Source organism: Penicillium robsamsonii (genome assembly GCF_028829455.1).
Source record: "Penicillium robsamsonii strain IBT 29466 chromosome Unknown utg000003l_segment0_segment0, whole genome shotgun sequence".
NCBI classification, from domain to species: Eukaryota; Fungi; Ascomycota; class Eurotiomycetes; order Eurotiales; family Aspergillaceae; genus Penicillium; species Penicillium robsamsonii.
The window spans coordinates 7200773-7219582 of record NW_026643221.1 but is presented as its reverse complement, the minus strand read 5'-3'; the positions used below and the strand labels follow the sequence as shown (position 1 = coordinate 7219582).

The 18810-nt window shown below is 46.2% G+C and overlaps 5 protein-coding genes across 5 annotated transcripts; 3 read left to right on the top strand and 2 right to left on the bottom strand.

Annotated features, from left to right (window-relative positions):
• Nucleotides 1–3538: 3538 nt before the first annotated feature.
• Nucleotides 3539–4500, top strand: N7447_007487 (uncharacterized protein; the record flags this gene model as incomplete). The annotated part of the gene is made up of 3 exons (XM_057231749.1): nt 3539–3608; nt 3663–3949; nt 3997–4500. The coding sequence occupies 3 exons, from the start codon at nt 3539–3541 to the stop codon at nt 4498–4500; spliced, it is 861 nt and encodes a 286-aa protein (XP_057086839.1).
• A 345-nt stretch (nt 4501–4845) lies between these two features.
• On the top strand, nt 4846–5814 carry N7447_007486 (Eukaryotic translation initiation factor 3 subunit G; the record flags this gene model as incomplete). Its single annotated transcript, XM_057231748.1, has 2 exons — nt 4846–4948; nt 5264–5814. The coding sequence occupies 2 exons, from the start codon at nt 4846–4848 to the stop codon at nt 5812–5814; spliced, it is 654 nt and encodes a 217-aa protein (XP_057086838.1).
• A 424-nt stretch (nt 5815–6238) lies between these two features.
• On the bottom strand, nt 6239–6584 carry N7447_007485 (uncharacterized protein; the record flags this gene model as incomplete). The annotated part of the gene is made up of 2 exons (XM_057231747.1): nt 6239–6313; nt 6441–6584. 2 exons carry the CDS (start codon nt 6582–6584, stop codon nt 6239–6241), a joined length of 219 nt encoding a protein of 72 aa, XP_057086837.1.
• Nucleotides 6585–6905: 321 nt separating this feature from the next.
• Nucleotides 6906–7774, bottom strand: N7447_007484 (uncharacterized protein; the record flags this gene model as incomplete). Its single annotated transcript, XM_057231746.1, is given in 4 exon segments — nt 6906–7131; nt 7371–7467; nt 7491–7607; nt 7627–7774. Coding segments are annotated over 4 exon segments (588 nt in total), but the record flags the coding sequence as incomplete, so codon positions are not given.
• A 4537-nt stretch (nt 7775–12311) lies between these two features.
• N7447_007483 (p53-like transcription factor DNA-binding) lies at nt 12312–14552 on the top strand (the record flags this gene model as incomplete). The annotated part of the gene is made up of 5 exons (XM_057231745.1): nt 12312–12499; nt 12862–12911; nt 12968–13064; nt 13122–13843; nt 13876–14552. Coding segments are annotated over 5 exons (1734 nt in total), but the record flags the coding sequence as incomplete, so codon positions are not given.
• Between the last annotated feature and the right edge of the window lie 4258 nt (nt 14553–18810).

Genomic DNA, 18810 nt, shown 5'->3' with positions numbered 1-18810 from the left:
GGACAGCCACAGCAACAGCTATATCCTCCCGCAAGCTCGTAGTGGCTTTTGGCAATCCCCAGTCGGTGTGCTTTATAATTCGCAATGTGCTCAGGTCGACCTAGGATGGCATAACAGTACCGAGGGCGTTTGTGGGATATTCGTCGCAGCCGCGTATGGGACAATGGCAGTGGCGAATGGGACGCCAAGCAGGCAGAGGAAGTTTGTCAAACGCATAATTGAAGATAGTTTTACAAGATTTTATGTCAGAGAGGTATATAACAAAGAGAACGGCGATGGACATTTATAAGTTTGAGTTAGAGATATAGTGACGTCAAAGATTGAATTTTATTAATTTAGTGGACCATGAGTTTTCAATGAGCATAAGCTGAGATATTTCTGATGATTGTCAATATATCTGATATCCAGCCTGCCATGTCCACAATACTACTTCCTCTGATTTAAATTGGTTAAATGGGCCTCATGAGTTAGTTCCAATTAGACCTGGACAAATCTTACGGGAACCTGTGGAGGGACGTTCCAACCAGGTCTGATCTCCATAACTATGGCCTTTTCAGCTGAATATCGTTCCACTATCAAATTTCTCAGCCAGAAGACCACGGTTTCGCAAATGGAGAAGTTCAGTCACTTCGCTAAAGGTGGGGATAGCTTCGCGCTTTGGTGTCAGGGATACTCAGAACAGTAAAAAATCCTTTGCCTACTACATAATTAATGGTCTCAACGCTTTCTTCGTTAATCATACCGCTAGTAATCAACAGCAATCGATCACACCCTGAATGACGGAATTGGGAGTAACTCACTTACCTATGCATACAGGGGTCAAACAGAGTGATCATACATCATTTTCTAGGACGATCATCTGAGATCTACGGGTGGACTCCGCTCCCTTTGCGATCTCTTCAGGCAAGCATTGTCGATAATTCATGCTCTTCGTCGATCCTAGGTGGTTTATTGAACAAAATTCTTGGCCTATGGCCAGTATAATATTTATTAAATTATCGCCCTTAAATCCTTTTACCTCGGCTCTCAGTGGATATCGCTGGTCAGGACAACAATGAATCCAAAACCACGGCCTAAGGTCGTGTGTAGTATTCCAGTTCGCATTCACAATAGTATTTCACAATATGCTATCCACGCTAAGGACATCTAAAGATCAATGCTACCGAAAAACATATTTAAAGAGTGAAAAATCATGTCAAGACCCACACATAGCCTGCATGTGGGCCTCTAAGGAATGTGTGTGGCTCTGCAGATCGTCATCAAGATGATCTGATCTACAACATAGTGCAGGGTCTCCACATATGAGATTCACCGATGATATCTGTATCTTCACACTCCACCGTTTGAGCTGAGGGTCTGGAATTACTCTCCGTCATCTCCCTAATCCCTGTCACATACCATGGAATCTCGGTTCAGGTTCGTTGCCAAAGGCCCAGGACTATAGTCTTCACTTTAACTTCTGTACCAAGAGCATAGCAACTGTGACTGGTAGACCCTGAGCTTCTGAGCCTCGGCATAGTCTTGCTCCTCTTCCAATAAAGATGAATGGGTCTAAGAAGAGATCGATGAAGAAATTGCAGGAGAATGGACGCAAACTCCATCATGGTGACCCTTGGAGCCCCCAGGTACCTTTTTGGCCAACCCTCGCAGCTCCTGCGCGTAGTATTTTATCATTCTATCTCTTCTTAGTTTTATTCCGGCATGCCACGTCTTCACACTAGTGAAATTGTTTGAGACATCTTCCAATGACCCACTGGATAATTAGTGAGCCATCGGCTATTGACTTTGATCGAATAATCACCCACCAGGAAAAAAGACTTGTTTACCCTACTCCGTACATGGCTGACGAGCTGAACCCCCTCAATCGCCCAGAGTGCGAAGAAGCATGCCAATTTCAGCTAGACTGTTAATCTGCCTCCCGAAGAAGGTCATGATTGGAGCCTGCAAGTGCCAATCTACTCCCAAAAAAGTCTGAAAGTATCGAATTTCAGATCGACCGACGGCGGTGATGAAATCATGTGTCGTGGCTGCATCGTCGATCGAAAAGTGCACCCACATTTCACGGGTTCGTTCCTTTTTCTCGCTTGCATGACTTGCGACTTGTTTTCAAACGTCTGGCTTTTTCACATCGTCTAGCCTTGAACCAGAATCGCCATCTTCGGTAAACCCGCGTCCATCAACATGGGAGAATCGAACACCATCCAATCCATTCTATCAGGTGGGGGTCCCAAGCCGCTTTGACTGAGTTAAGTGCTAACTAACAGATGACCAGGTGGACACTTCATCGACTGAACCGCCTACGCACCCATTTCGAATCAAAAACAACAGACGATTTCATTCAAAGACCAGAACTTACTCATAGAGTAGATGATAAGCTGGTGCAGTGAGATCGGGTATCAGGTGAAACGTGTATCGCCCTGACTACTGAATAGAGATATTAATCAAGGGACAACGGGCTAGCCCGCGTTAAATGCCATCCATATCGCCGGCTCTAAAGGAAAAGGATCCACGGCAGCCTTTCTCTTCTCGATTTTAGCGGATCACTCCTAACCAATAAGGGTAATGATGCCGAATAGGCTTCCGCAAAGCCCAGCCCACAGTGGACAGGGGCCAAACCTTTAGGCCTAAAAGCCTAACCCCCGGCCTATCGGCGGCCCCTATTAGGCCCCCACGAAAGCCCACGATTGCATAAAAAAAATAGTCTTAGCGTTTATAAAGTCCCCAAGTCAATCAAAATAAATAACTGTTTTTTATAACTATTCTGCTTCATGTCCTAAAATTTAGATATTATCACTATAATAAATTAGAAAATCTATGAAAATATGATGAATTTAGCGCTAATAGCCTTTATATTCTATTAATTACGGATGAAAATTAATATTTGTTCTTTTATAGTAGTGTTATGCTAATTCAAGGTTTTATTAACTCTAAACTATTAGAAATATATATTTATAGTAGAGGGGAGTGTATGTTACCAGCCAGTTCTTTGACCAAAGAGTGCATTCTTAGACTACGGCATCGCCCGTCCATGGCAACTAGGAGATGCCCAAGGCCCGTCCAGGGCGGGCGCTTGGCACGGCTAGCTGGCAAAACGGTTTAAAATATACATGTATAGCGTTCGATACCTCTCTACTCCATTGGTAAAACCTTCACCGTCGGACTCGGAGCAATTCAAAAAAAGTCACCGCTTGTTCTTCGATACAATATCAAGCCGTTCTGGCAGGTGATGTGATGAATGATTATAGAATGGCTAGATGGCATTGGAGAGCTCGGAAAATCTTGGTTTTCATTGGTTGGACAAGCCACATGTGGGGCCATACGCTGGAACTATACTTCATAATCGGGCAATTTATATACTGACCTCGAGCACCCTTTGGCCTCTTGCTTATGGGAAACGTGCACTTCCCAGATATAAAAGGCAGAGAAAACCTCATTGCTTCTCTTTTTGAAATTATAATTCCTCATTCCGAGCAAGTTCAGCATATTTCAAACCCAATATTGCGTGTGACACATCTAGCCCTAATTTTGTATCTCAACCATGCCTTCCGATTATAACCCTGAAAATGATATCCCTGATCTCACGGGAAAGTCTATCTTTATAACAGGAGGTTTGAAATTAATACTTTTGCTTTCTCCAAGTCCACAACTAACAACCAGTCTAGGAACCGGCGGTCTAGGCGCAGAATCGGCGATCCACCTCGCCAAGCACAACCCATCACACATCTACCTCAGCGGCCGTAATGCCACGAGCGCAGAAAAAGTGATCAAACAAATCCACGGAACCAACCCCGATCTCGCAGTGACATTCATAAAATGTGACCTAGCCTCCCTGACCTCCGTCAAAGGAGCCGCTGAGCACTTCACTAGCCAACACCAAACCCTAGACATCCCAATGTGCAACGCGGGGACCATGGCCAACCCCCCTGGTCTAACGGTAGATGGCTACGAGGTCCAATTCGGCACCAACCACCTCGGCCACGCACTGCTGATCAAAAGTTCCTGCCCCTCCTGGAAGCCTCCCGCAACCCACGCCTCGTGATCCTCACCTCGCAAGGGTGGGGCTGCACCCGCGCGGCGGAATCATCTTCGATAAGCCCAAGACGACACAGGATATTGCGTTCGGCGGGCCGTGGCGGCGGTATGGGCAGAGTAAGCTGGCCAATTTGCTGTATGCGCGAGCTCGCGAAGAGGTTTCCGGCTATCACATCGGTGTCGGTACATCCTGGTGTTGCGAGAACGAGTCTTGTTAATGATCTTAGCCTTAAAGATAGGATGATTGTTTATGGGACTACTTGGTGGGTGATTATCAAGGCGCATGAGGGTGCATTTAATCAGACTTGGGTGGCTACTGTGGACAAGGCGCAGATTCGGAATGGAGGGTATTATGAGCCTGTTGGGAAATTGGAGGATGGGAAGCTTGATGAGACAGCGAAGGATGAGGGCGCTTGCGGAGAGATTGTGGGATTGGACCGAGAAGGCTTTGATGGGCTTTTGATCTAGTGGTGATCGGAGTGGTTTTGAGGAGGGTTTTGGCCTAGTAAATCTGTTTCGTAATTCCATGAACTTTTCGCTATATCGACATCTTATATATAAGGAAGCTGAAATGAATACATGTTCTTTAGCAAAAACGTGAGTACTAGAAAGTATGGTAGGAAAGACTCAAGGGATATACGTGAAGAAATTGCGCGTCAACATTGCCAAAATTTGCAAATAAAACCAAATTTCTAATCCTGCCTTCGTCACTCCACGAGGTGAAGCACGAGACCAGGGCGAGCCACTACCCTGTCCACTACAAATATTCGCTTTGGTTTGAAAGAAATCTTCTCGGGACCCTCGACGTTAACTATGTCTGGAAACGGTACTTTTACCGTTGATAATTCCAAGATTCGGAACTCGCTGAATACCATCACGCTTATCACGAGGGAGAAAAGAGATGTTTACTCCATCGGTGTGTTGAAACGAGGTTGAAGCCTTGGAACACTTTCGGGGCTATACACACCGCACCACGTGATTTTCAGCATCAGCCACAACTGCGCCACAGGAAATTATTAAATCCACAACGGATTCGCCTTTGAAAGAAATCCAGAAATTCAGTAGCCGTAATAACACCATCACTTACACCATGTCTCCAACCGGAAAGTGAGTATACACATTTGCACCCCCCTACAAAAATAACGATCTAACAAAACTTTCAATTTTCAGCCGCGCCGACTGGGCCGACGACGAAGATTTCGATGACCCCTCCTTGTGCTCCCGCCGCAAGAAGTGATCGCGAACAAGGACGGCACCAAGACTGTCATCTCCTACCGCTACAATGATGACAACAAGAAAGTGAAGGTCACTCGCCGAATTAAGACCACTATTGTCCGCGAACACGTCAACCCCCAGGTCGCCGAACGCCGCAAATGGGACAAATTCGGTCTCGAGAAGGGCCACCCCGCCGGTCCCACGTTCGATACCACTTCCGTCGGCGAGAACATCGTCTTCCGTCCCAGCGTCAACTGGAAGGCCAACGCTAAGGAGGCTGAGAAGGAGGGTGGCGAGAAGGGCAGCATGAAGGACCAGCTGAAGGACAAGAAGGTCAAGTGTCGTATTTGCAGTGGAGAGCATTTCACGGCCCGCTGTCCCTTCAAGGATACCATGGCCCCCGTCGAGGAGGGCACTGCTGCTCCTGGTGGCGCCGAGGCAGAGGACGATGCGGGTGGTCTCGGTGCTGGAAAGTCCAGCTACGTTCCTCCTCACTGCGGAAGGGCGGTGCTGGTGGCGGCGAGAAGATGGGTGGTCGCTTCGAGAAGGACGATTTGGCGACTCTGAGAGTTACAAACGTACGTTCTGCCCCTTGTTCCGCTTTCTACGAGCTTTACGAACATCGTTGTTGTTTATCTCGGTTTGGTACTGATTTTTTTTTTTCACAAACAGGTCAGCGAGTTGGCAGAGGGAAAACGAGTTGCGGGATCTCTTCGAACGTTTCGGTCGTGTCACCAGAGTCTTCCTCGCATCGGGATCGGGAAACCCAGAGAGCCAAGGGCTTTGCTTTCATCAGCTATGCGGATCGTCGCGCGCCACTCCTGCTTGCGAGAAGGTGGATGGCTGTATGTCTTCGATATTCCGTTTTGTGGTCTTCTTTCTACAAGTTTATCGATTGCTAACCTGTTTTTCTGCTAGTCGGTTACCGCCACCTTATTCTCCGCGTCGAGTTCGCCAAGCGCACTACTTAAACTTTTTCTCGGTTTCTCTCTTACGACTTTTTGAATGGAACTTTTCCTTCTTCTCCAGGCGGGCCCATATTTAGGCCGAAGCTCTTTTCCTTGTACTGTAGGACATGGTTGATAATGATGATTCCCGAAAAAGACATCCAGCATGTCAGTTACTTGCATTCGTCAGTCTATACAAAAGCAATGGGATAGAGAAATTTTGAACTTCACACACGGTTTTCTTACTTGTTTCACGAGTCGTACTCCTTCATCCACGGTAGCAGTGTTTTTTTTGCGTTCATGATAATCCTTCCAATGTTCTTCTCGAAGCAACTGTTCTATATTTGCTTCACGGCCACCATGGAACATCTCAACCTTGGAATCACCCATGGAAACCCAACCACGTGCTACTATGAAGTAAGGACGCCCTAAAACATCTATGGGCGAGCCTACTAAGATAGTTCACCATCCAGCATTTCATTCTGTTTTTCGACGTGCATGGGGATGATGATCATCGTTGGATTCAACTGCGTTTCAGTGGTCACTAGACATGTTAATGCTCAAACCCCTGGTAAAAGGCTCTAGTTGTCTCAGGCTCCTAACATGGTAGCAGTGGATGCTAATCCATGGCCACCGAGGGCAAGTCCGCTCTTTACAAGCTTTCCCTCGCTGCTGACTTCAGGCTTCACAAATCCACATCTTCCCACCCTCCTAGCCAGCACAAATATGGTGCTCAGGTGCCGGACTCCACTGACAACAACCCTGCACGCCGTTGACGGCGAAACCGTCATATGGAAGATAAATGTTGCAGGTCTCGACTGTTCGATTCTCCGAAGGCTTCAGGGATTTCAATTGGGACATCAAACTTTCTGCATCTTCGCATGACAGTGGAGATGACATCGGAAGGAAATGGAGCTCCGGCAACTTGGACGTTTTCCTATTATGCCCTAGTACCAACACTACCGCGTACTAGTTACGCCCTCGGGTGCCAGATCCCAGGCTCAATCACCAAAGTACCAATGTACAGATCGATATTAGATCTCAGCAAAGTCAAACACAGACCCAGCCTCGTCGGCAAAAGTTGTCTTGAAATTTCCCGGTAACGGGATTGGGTTGCATAACGTAGCATCCGTGTTTCTTTTAGGAAAGAGACTTGAATTGGCGGGGAAAGCTTACCTACCGGCCCGGCTTTCCGCCGAATGCTCCCCTACTAGACGATACGGGCTACGCAGACAATGGCGGAGGGGCCGAAATATTCCCTGTAGCTTTGGCCCTAGCTCCCTCGGAAACCCTCACCACGCCACCATACTTTTAGCATTCCCTCCGCAACCGCGGCATCCAATATGACAGCCAAAATACATGTGAAAGGGCGTTCATGACGCTCCAAGGTCCCAGTGACAGGAAATATCGGCGCTAAACAACATCATCCCACTTGTTATTAGCTCAGGGAATTCGACCAGAAGGGCAGTTCTTCGCTGGGAGAGTTTCGGCTGATGAGCAAGTTTTTTCTTGAGCTGTTCCTCCGTGCTACATGGGCACGGCTTAGGGTTGGCTGATCTACTCCCAGGATGGTAGTCAAGGGCTGGTTAGAATTGCCACGGGGAGGCAAAAAAAAAAAACGGCCGGATGAGTTGCTGGATGATGAGTGGAGTCTTCAACTGGTCTGCATCCAACGCGCCATCCAAAGCATATTTCCTGCCTGACACGCTTCATATCCAGAATTTTGGAGGGCGGCAAGCCAATGAGACATTCTTCTTTCCATTTAACCCTTGTTCGGTTGATGCCTTGTCTTTCCATCCATGTCGACAGGGTCGGATACTTCATTTGAAACCTTTTTACCCGGGAGCTTCGTGGTCGTGATACGATCTGTGCTGGCGGGCTGTAGATCCAGGGTGATCAAAGTTTGGGATGACAGAGTGGGGAAACTTCCAATGATCATCCCAGTCTCGGGGGCAAACTTTTTGCTGACAAGGAGAAATAATCCAATTTTCCACAAGGCATTTAAAGCTCATTGTAGTGGGCTATCAGAACTCGGGTCTACTTTCAAAGTAACCATCTCGGAAGAAATGATACACAGGTAACCCATCACAGGAACCTTGTGTCCAGACGACCCAGTGGAATTATGGAGCCATAGAAGCCTGGGCTGCTTAATCTCCATAGACGAAAGGCCGGGGAAAATTCGTTTCAAAATGGTACCATTACCAGAATAGATGTGCTAGCTGAATCTTGTAGTGTTGACATGATACAAGATGGTAAATTAGACCAATTCTCTGCCCCGGTCAAGCCGGTGGATGTCTCGGGATGGAAGCTCTGGAGGCCTCGACCGTTGGTAAAGTCAAACTTTAATCTACCTCAGCAAGGCAGAAAAGAAAAGCAGAAAAGCAGAAAAGCCTCACGGTATTGTATAGATGTCGTCTAACTCTTTCCTTACTTGGTAGGGAACATCTTCCCCGATATACAAGGTTTTGAACTCTAGACCCAATCGACCAGGATTGGCGTATCGACCATGGCATATGGGTTCATCGGGCGTGTCGCATCCTAAGATCCTGGAGCAACAAGCATATGGGGGCTGAGGCAGCAAGACAAGGGGATATCAGTCTAGAATGACACTCTGAATCTGTACCCATGTTTAGATTGTCGGCCAATCATCTTTTTGGGGGGAGGGGTTGAATTTTCTGCTGTTGATCTAAAAGTCGTACTCCATTAACGCGGTTAAGTCAGCAATGCCGACTCCGGGATCCGATTATGGCTCGTCTACCGTTGCCTGGCCGAGCTGTAGCTTTGCGCCCAAAGATCGAACACCCGGATGTAATGGCATTGGCCGGCTCTGTCACTGAAGAATTGTTGCATGGGAATAGATGTCGAGAGGTTAAGAGACAGACTCGGTAGATGGCACGTGCCCGAGACAGAGACAGGGTCCAAAGAGACAGATGGGCTGAGACAGTTGCAACCTCAGAGTTTTCCGGCTGCTAGGGCTCTGGGGCTAATCCATGTCGAAAAAATCTGCATTTTCCCACAGTCAAATTATTATCGGCATTGGCTTCGAGGTACCTGCAGCCCTGGTACCCACGTATCGGACAATTTTCGAGTATTCTGTATCTCATAGTGTTGTACGGAGGAGTACTCCGTATCTAAGAAAGCAAAGTTGATATGTCGAAAAGTGACATGTGAAGACGAGAATTAATCTGATAGTGTGTCTTGGGTGCATTAGTTGCAATGATTTGAGATTTGATTTCAATTAGAGTTAGTCGCCTAACCTTGAAATGTTGAAGGAACGTTAGTGACAGACGGAGTATATAGATTTGAGCGATGTGAAGATATACCCAAGGCCCTATAGGCAGACACATACAGTATATTGTACATGTTCTATCCTCCAATTGAATATTGCACACTGATGTACCTGGTACCTGTAAATTTCCAGTTCACCGCCCTTCCTGCACGTGTCCCATGACCGTCATCCGGGAAGGGGTGCCCCCGAGAGTCAAAAAAAAAAAAAAGAATGTCGCCTCTTCTCCTTTACTTAGGTAACTTTGACTATGTGATTTGACGTCAGGATTGATTACACTCTTTTACACTCTTTAACCTGATATGGCTAACTAATTAATGCACCTAATACCGATTACGGTAAGCATGGTTGTGGACTGTGGGGGCGAACTGCACAACATACCATAACCACTGAGCAAATCGAATCTACGGCTTATCCCACCAATCATAAGCTTGCGGGTGCTTTTACACTTGTCATCTCAACCCAGCCCTTCTGCAGGATGGTCGATCTTTTTTAGCCACTAATGCGGTTCTGTCGACCCGATCGATCACGGTCCCACTGGGGATCTTTTGATATTTCCTTCGGAATGGTGGGACTAGTGCCGATTTCTGGAAAAGGCTCCCGGGTACGGACCGCAATTGTATACCTGCAGCTACACTTGGTGGAGACTGGAGATCCTGCAAAGAACCATACGTTTTCGCACCCGGGAGCTATTTGGCTCTCCAACCTTACAGAGTTTCAGAGTGGGGTGGATCTAGCTGAAGGTTGCATCGTCTCGAACGTGCTATTTTTATTGCTCGGGTCGGTGTGAACACCGCCAACATGGACAAATGCAACATGCTGAATGGAATTCGTCGATCGCATGATCTTCCACTTTCTTCATGCAAGAACCGTTGGTGTCTCGAGCCTTCAAGGATCAAACTAAAAATGAATCAGGAGCTACTCCGACAGGCCTTCCAACAAAACATTATGGAATTTCAGTTCAAAGTTTTTTAGTCCCAATCTGATTATTTCTCATTAATTCCGCATGTTTTTTTGTCATTGGTCGGTGGATTCCCCAAGCCTGATACATCACCTCTGTCATGGGTCTGCATAGGTACATACCCTGGGGGTCGATCACCTCCTCTATCCTTTCTAGTTTCATTTTATTTCGCTCTCCTGCAGCGACCCGTCTGTCGGGTATTCGCACTAGGGCATCTGATCCCATCGGGAATTATCTGTAAAGGAAAACACATCTACAACGTGTACGTACCATGCCTTACGATCCGTGCAGGATATCGGGTCCAGCACGCAACATGAACCAAAGCCATACCCCTTAAACAATCAAACTATCTGGAACCGGTGATGATGTGATGCTCTTGTGGATATACACACCTAGATTTGCGCTTGGACCCAAATTCCAAATTCAGAACCTCAAAATACAAATCAAAAGAAAATAAGCAATATAATTTTCTTTTCTAAATGAAAATCTACTCCGTACCTTTCACCGATTATGGTTGGACCCCTATGCAAACTCATTGAAGCCTTGCCGAATACACCATACGTATTTCACTGTCCCTGGCAGCCAAGTCGTGGTTTATGGTCGCCTCTCGACTAGCCTGAGCCTTGTGGACTTATAATGATCCTCAAGAAGCAGGTAATAACCCTGAGAACAGGTTTTACAACATAGACAAAATTATAGACCGGAATCTTTCATCGGATATCAATTGCAACCTTTCTCTTCCGGTAAAGATTATGTACCACATCTAATCTTAACACCTCTATTTCCTTCAGGTAAGCCACACATATACCCCCATGCAACCTGTCAACACAAATTGAAGATCTGTTCTCATTTGATTCTTAACCACCATAGGGTTGCAGAATTTGAAGCATTCTGTATCTGCAAGATTACTTGATGGAAGAGCATTTATTTGCTCAAGGCTGTCACACCGGATTACATAGTTTTCTTGCCCCTTCTGGACGGTTTTATTTTTATTTTTATTTTGCTCTAAGTGCTATTATTTGCTGTTTATTACTATGTATTTATGACTATTCCTGTATTTTTTGGATTTTGGGCTCTCTTCCTTTACTCTTTCTTCACCCCCCTCTTAGATATAGAATCTGGCCCGATCTATTGCTTTCTGTACTTTTGTATCTCTGACTTCAGTTGGAGGTTTTCCCAATTAGGAAGCCATGTCTATAAACCAGTGACGCATTTGGGTTCCCGTTCATCTACTTGCCAACGCCTGTCCAGAAGGGCACCGTTTTACGCACCGTTGGCTGAGCATACTATGTATTACACCTCGCACCCATCCTTATAACCCTGAAACCCTCTTTTATACTTCTTTGCTCTTGATCACTTGTCTACTCCCTTTCACCTGGAGCTTGATCACTTACATTCTCCAAACTTTCTCACAGAATCGTGTTGGTTTATATCTAAGAGTGTCATTGCGAGTTTCCCTGTGATTTTTCATAGGCTCAAAACCCATACGCATTCTGAGTGATTCAGACAGAGGTATCAATCGAGTACTGTGAGGGGATTTGCCTCTGCAGAGTTCTTTCGACCTTGCCTAACTTTTTTTGATGCTATTCTAGACATCCAGTTCTTGCCACCCAAGACTTCAAGGCCCAGACAGCTTTGGCGTCTCGCTCAGTGTTACATCAACCCAAAAAAAAAAAACACACTTCAGGGTCCTCGAGGCACCTGGCATCAGCACGCTCAGGATGAATCCCTGTAAGCTGTCTCTTTTACCATTTTCTGCTCTTTTTGTCATGCGGTTGATACAACATTGTTTCCATTCTTCACTTTTTTCTTTTCGTTTTTTTTCCTTTCTCATATACTTCCCTGTCTCTCTAACCTATGAATTCCCCAGCACTTCTCTCTGGAGGTATTCTCATTGAACGATCCCGTTACTTCGGAGGGTGACTATATCAACTCTCATGTGACAGGGTTTGGAACGGATGAAGACGACAATAGTCAGCGAGTCGGAGGTCTCGTCTCCATGCCTGACACCAACGGCGTGAGGTACCACGCACAGCAGCCTGTGATGCAGGATTTACAGTAAGTTGTTTTTTCTATTCTTTGAATCTGGACTTGCCCTTGCGCTCCACTCGGTCAGCCTCTCGCCCCCTTGTCGCTGCGCTTCCTCCGGGTCCGGGCAGCTTGAACTTCAGTCCAGCCTGTTTCGGTACCTTCCATACCAATCTGCTGCCTGCATGTCTTTCTTCCGATGTTTTGTCCTTTTTATCTGAGCTCGTGCCGTGTCTTGAGGTCCTTGCCTCTTTCGCCCCCGTTTCGATTGTCTTTTTACGCATCATGGTTTCCGTGCGCCCGGACTCATATATCTTCTGGACTGTTTTAATTCCAGGCGATCGCACGTGGATCTTTTCATGAGCTTTTACTGAGCCATTCCTTTACTTTAGATATTCTGGTTCGAGTGCTCTTGCAATGACTCCACCAGACTCTTGTCCAGGTAAGCCCTTAAATCTAACTCCCCGAGAGCCTTCAGTTGACTGATATGGTGTAAAGACTCATTTTCGCCCACATCTGGTCCTCTCTACCCTCATATTTCTCGGCTTCAGCACCCCTTTGACAGAATGGCAGACTATCAACGGGTGCCAGCGCTGTAAGCTTTGATATACTATGGATGAGGCTCATGGGTACTGGATCCTTGTTCATCTAGTCAACCGCCGACTGGCATGCCAGCCAGTATGCAGAGTTCAGGGCATAGCCTGAACCTGAACTCCATTCCAGCACTCATGGGACGCAATAATTCCTACGGTTCATACGCTTTACAGCGCGGAATCGGAAATATCAGCATGCCCTTGGGGGGAATGAACGATCTCTCCCGTAGCCATGGGTATCCGGGCACTCCTCGCGCTTTGGATAGCGGGATGGATCGATCTCAGAATAATGTGTATCAGCAACCGATAGTGGAGTCCTCACAACACTCACAGCCTCAGGTGGAGGCACCGCCTTTCGACGACACTACCATCCTTCATACAGTTGTTGCAGAGTTTGGTGGACAATATCAGACAGTGAAACCAGATGTTCAAGCAAAAATGGGTCGAGGTCCCTTTCCAGCCGAGGGCAAGTGGACTTGCTATCGGCGGAACTACTTTGCAGTGACCTGCGGTTTTGGTCTTCATCCTGGCCACCCACTGCTCCTCTATACATCCGCTATCCCAACCAGACCCTTGAACCAATCCGTGGATTTTCGATGGCCATTTCTGCTATCGTCAACGGTCAATACGGAGAAACTCGAGAACTTGTTCAACACACCCCGAAGCGAGACAAACAATCCGAACGCAAACCAGGTCGTGTCGTTCTTCAGCCTGCACCCCCATCTGCATTTACAGCAACCTCGACAATCAATGGAAATATGTCGGGTTTCCCGCTTGGCTCGTAATCTATGGACTACAACCCTTCCTTCGCAGGGACCCCTCAACCGTGCCAGCCCCCAACCTCCCACGTGTTCGAACGTATCCAATTCCAAAAAGCGACCGCCAACAATGGCAAGCGCCGCGCCCAGCAACAATATTACAATCTGGTCGTTGAACTATACGCTGAGGTTGCTAGCTCGGTTCTAGGTGAAACTGAGTGGGTACAAATCGCCCGGCGCCACTCCCACCCCCTGGTCGTCCGCGGACGTTCTCCCGGTCACTACAAGGATGGACGCCGTGGTAGTACTGGCAGTATGGGTCCGGATGGGGCTGGCGGAGATAACACCTGTGGTGTCCTTCCTCATGGACTAGGTCAAACGGGCCGTTCACACATGCCCATGTACGACACGTCTCATCGAGCCGGGCTTTCTTACGGCAGATCCGATCACAGGAAAATGAACGTCACGGACAATTCCCCGCTCAGCGACAGTCCTCTCATCTCCTCTTCCTCTTCTTCTGGGTTCGAGTACTCCATGATTGACACCATGGACCCCATGGATACGATCAAGTCCGACCTTTACCTCAAATCAGACCCCTATCAGGATAATACCTATGCAGGGGTTCCCAGCCACCAACAGCGTCAATCCAATGCTGGTGGATATGACCCCGTTTACTCTACAACTTATGGCCGATACGATCCCATCCAGAACTCGCATAGTCTATGCACTTAGGCTGTGCCTTTTGTTTCCGATGGTTGAATCATCCATTTCTTCTCGTGTTTTATCTTTTTATCTTGCTCGATACGATCAAATGGGGAAAGGGTTTATGCACTGGGTGCAGGACGGCGTGGGGGATCATGAGGCCATTTTCTATTCGCTGTTTTATTTTATTGCTATTTTTTATTCATCTGATTGCTAATGAACCTTTGTGGCCTTTTATCTCATTGTGATTCTACTTCCAGCTCTGACTTTTACTCGAGATATGGTTTTCTGCCTTCAGAAAAGAAGCTTACAGAATGTCACTAAAGACTGTCTTCACGAGCAAATGACGAAATGCCCTATCGAATAGAACCGATCGATTTAATTAAGATCTGGACTTGACTAGATCATAGTATCCTGATAATCATGGTTGAATTAGCATTATTGTCTAAGCATTAATACAAAGGCCATATAATACTAAAGCCAAATATAGTATGACAGCTTCGAATAACAAATCCTCCAGAACTCGACATTATAACCCCCTCTAATCCATATAGAGTAACGAGTCTAACATTCAAACTCCCCGATTTGCTCTGTTTGATAGCTAGAAACCGTTATTTGCTGCGGTCCTGGTCCTAGTCTTCATCTATTGCAGGGCTGCCGGTCCCATTTTCAATGGATATGGACTTAGGTGGTCTTGCCTTGCTTTTGCCTTTTTTTTCCCATCTTATTTTCCTGTTCTATTTGATTTTTTATTTGATTTTTGTTTATTTTTCCAGTTATCCAATCAAATATGAAGCAAGGACGGTAATTTGCTTCCAGGACTCTTTGCCTGATGACTACATGGACAGATGCCTCCGAAGTAAGCAGCATGGGTTGCCTGCGGGAATAATTGGGTTGAGTTCATTAAAACGATATGCAAGATTAAAGGGCTTAGTGTGGCATTAATGATTTTGTTCTTTTCCACCTTCATTTTTCTTTTTAGGGAGGCTCCACGATCTTGAAACCAAACCAGGTACTATTTCCATACGGTGTACTCCGTGAAGACGGCAAGATGCAGAAAAGATATTAGGGCCAAGTCGAGCAGAAGTCTGTAGAGTTTAGAAGAGGCTTGATATTTGCTAGGCAGCAGAGATCAGGATTATAAGAAACCCTATGTCAGCCCTGAAGATGTATTAATACAAATATCCTGATCGACAGTGCAGGTGATCATAACATTCACGGGTACACTTACATGTCAGCTTAACCCTGTTTGGCTAAAATTTATTTTCGTATGGTGAAACAAGGATTCGGTGTGTTGATTCTCTTAGTAAAAGAGTATGTCTCTTTAAATTAAGTATATTGACACCTCGGCATATTCCGATGTTTAAACACTCTGATCCCTGTAATATCCCCTGTGGGTAACGCCCGCATGCGGTAAGAGAGATATCAGAAAGGGTTTATTGTTATAAACTATTTTGGACTTTAATCTGAAACAATTGGGTTCAAGTCCAGCTTGTTCCAAGTTTTGGTATATACCGTTGTCAGCGAGATATATTCCATAAGGAATTTTTTAACAAAACGCTCAGATACTATATATATGCATCTTGTTGGGGTCTAATATCATTGGTTCCTTTATAACCGGTTGGGTAGGTACTTCTGCACGTTGTACAAGGGAAGTCGGACAAAAGGACAATCCTAGGCGCTTTAGGGTTTTATCCAATATCTTGAATTGACACTAATTATGCTAGGCAGTTTGATATCTAGTGTGGTGCCTTTCATACTTCATATTGACCTAAAAAGGCCACTTGATTCCTCTTATTCTCTCCTATTCTCTATCTATTGAAATAGAACACATATATGGACGGCTGATATTTAATACAATATCGTCATTATAATACAACAAATAACATGTTATAGCCTGACCGCTGTACTTGCTCTCCTGTTCTCTGTCCCTGTACTGCCGGCTCGTGCTCCTACTCCTACGCAGATAATCTACAATCTACTCAGATACCGAATGCAGAAGATGGTACTCTCAGTTTGATTTATTCTAAGGAATATTCTCAAGATGTTCGAATGTCGGATGATCCTTGCAGCCCCTACCGCTGCCGCAGCGCCCTCAACAACTCCCTACGTCTGTACCATTCCCATGGTATATCAGCCCTATCCTTGCATATGCCATCTGCCATGCTTCAGTTCGCCAAATACCAAGGTTTGTAAAATACATATCTGGTTTTTCCATGGTTACTCTCCACTCTCAATTTTCGTTTCTTATAATTCTGTGAAGTTGATACTGGGGCTGGCTTAAGAGTCCCAGGCATCTCCACACGAGATTGGCCAAGATAGTTCAGTAACATCAAATGCCCAATGCAGAAATTACCGACTAATGAATTCGCCTTGATAAGTTCCCGGAAAGTTGAAAGCCCAAGGATAAATAGCAAGGAGACTATTGATATACCAACAAGGCACAAGCCTGAAGTAATGGACCCTGGGTTGTCAGTACCACGATAACCAACCCTATCCCTCACGAAGCCAAAAAGATAATCTGTGTTGTAGGTCTTTAACTTTATTCCAATAAGCCCGAGTACGATCTCTGTCTACGTTGCCTAAAACGCATCTATAGTGAGATCTGCAGATCTCTGCGATCTATTACTTTACTACCCCTGTCCATGACATGGCTGCTCCAATATGGGCCCTTTCCGTTGTCTAATAACCATGTCTTTGAGTGCATTACGAGTCAGGAAGCTAGCGCCCATGTTTAGTTGGGTATTTTCTATTCCAGATCGAGATTTCAATCAGGCCAACTGTCTACCCCGGGCCACCAGGGTGGATGGTCTATATCCCCGTATTCCACATTAACGCTCTACGAGCATGGTGTTAGGCGTGTCTTGCCCAGAATAGGGTGTCTTACCCAGAATAGAAACACATGACCGGTCTATAGATCCGTACGATGTGATATTGTAAACAAACAGCTTTTCGGGCTACAAATATGGATGATATCATAGCATCTATGAATAGAATAAGGGTAGAAGTAATCTATCGAGACTGGGCATGACGAAGAGTCCATAGGATCTAATTTCCGATGACCCAATTGATGAGCGTCGATCTTTGGGATGCACAAGATATCTTTCAAGGTCAAAGGGTCCCTCATGCTACGCCATAAGTGATATTATAAACTGAGTTCCGAAACAATACTTTTAAAGCCGCACTGGTATTATATGACCATTTAATGCCGGTGTTTTGGCAAGATTGTTTCACATTACCTTGGAATAAGATAACTTCAATAGAGACATCCCATCTAGCATCCAATATTCTGTTTAGGCAATGCGACATCAAGGATCAATTCAAATAGTTGAGATGACTAGAATAGAGGCTAGCCTAGACACACATATTCCAAATATCCCTTACAATATGACCCCATGATCAAAAAATACAAATGCAAGACATTCCAATATCTCAAAGAGCCAGTAGCAAAGCCCAATCCCAACCAGACCAACTGCCCCTCGCATCACTTTCTCAATCGGACAAAAGAGAAATCTCGGAAATTAAAATTGACCTCTAATTGGCCACTCGGCACAAGAACCAACATGTCACGATCCGGACCAGGCTAAGCAACGATCCACCCTTTCAGCCGCAGCAATTCTTCCGAGCCACATGAATTCTCAACCAATGCCCCAGACAGGCAAGGAAAGAAAAAAAAAAACGTCCGCACGAGAACGAGGCTAGGCCGGGAAAGACGGCCGCTGACTGCAGCAGCCCAATACTTCCTTGCGCTGCGAACAGAGCAGTTGAAGCCGGGGTTGTTGCAGCCGCACGGACAGGTGTGGGCGTGAGCGTGGGAAAAGACAGGGCAAGGTAGGAATGATCAGTCCATTCACTCCCTGTGATCCTTCCGATGGGGACGTGCACAAGTAGATTAACACTATAGGACGCAGAACAGGGCATCGGCCACTGGCCACTGACCACTGCTTGTTTGTTTGTTTTTCATATTGGCGGGACACGTAAAGACAAGACAAACAACCTTGAAATGGCAGGGTGGTCGCTATGACCTCTTTCCAGTGTAGGTACGTAAGAAGTGACCTCCCAACTCCGACAAACCGGGTCCTCTTTTCAATCCCTGAGTCCCGATGCATTGAGGGGATGGGATAGATGGGTGCGGTATGTAATGTAGGTAGGCAGTTGAATGTTTAGACACCGGGCATGGATGCAGGGAATTGCGGCAATGCAGCAATGCAATCACAATATTGCAATTGAGTTTTTCGGGGGGGGGGGGGGAAAGGTTGGCTCAACAAGATATCCAGGAGAGAGTTCC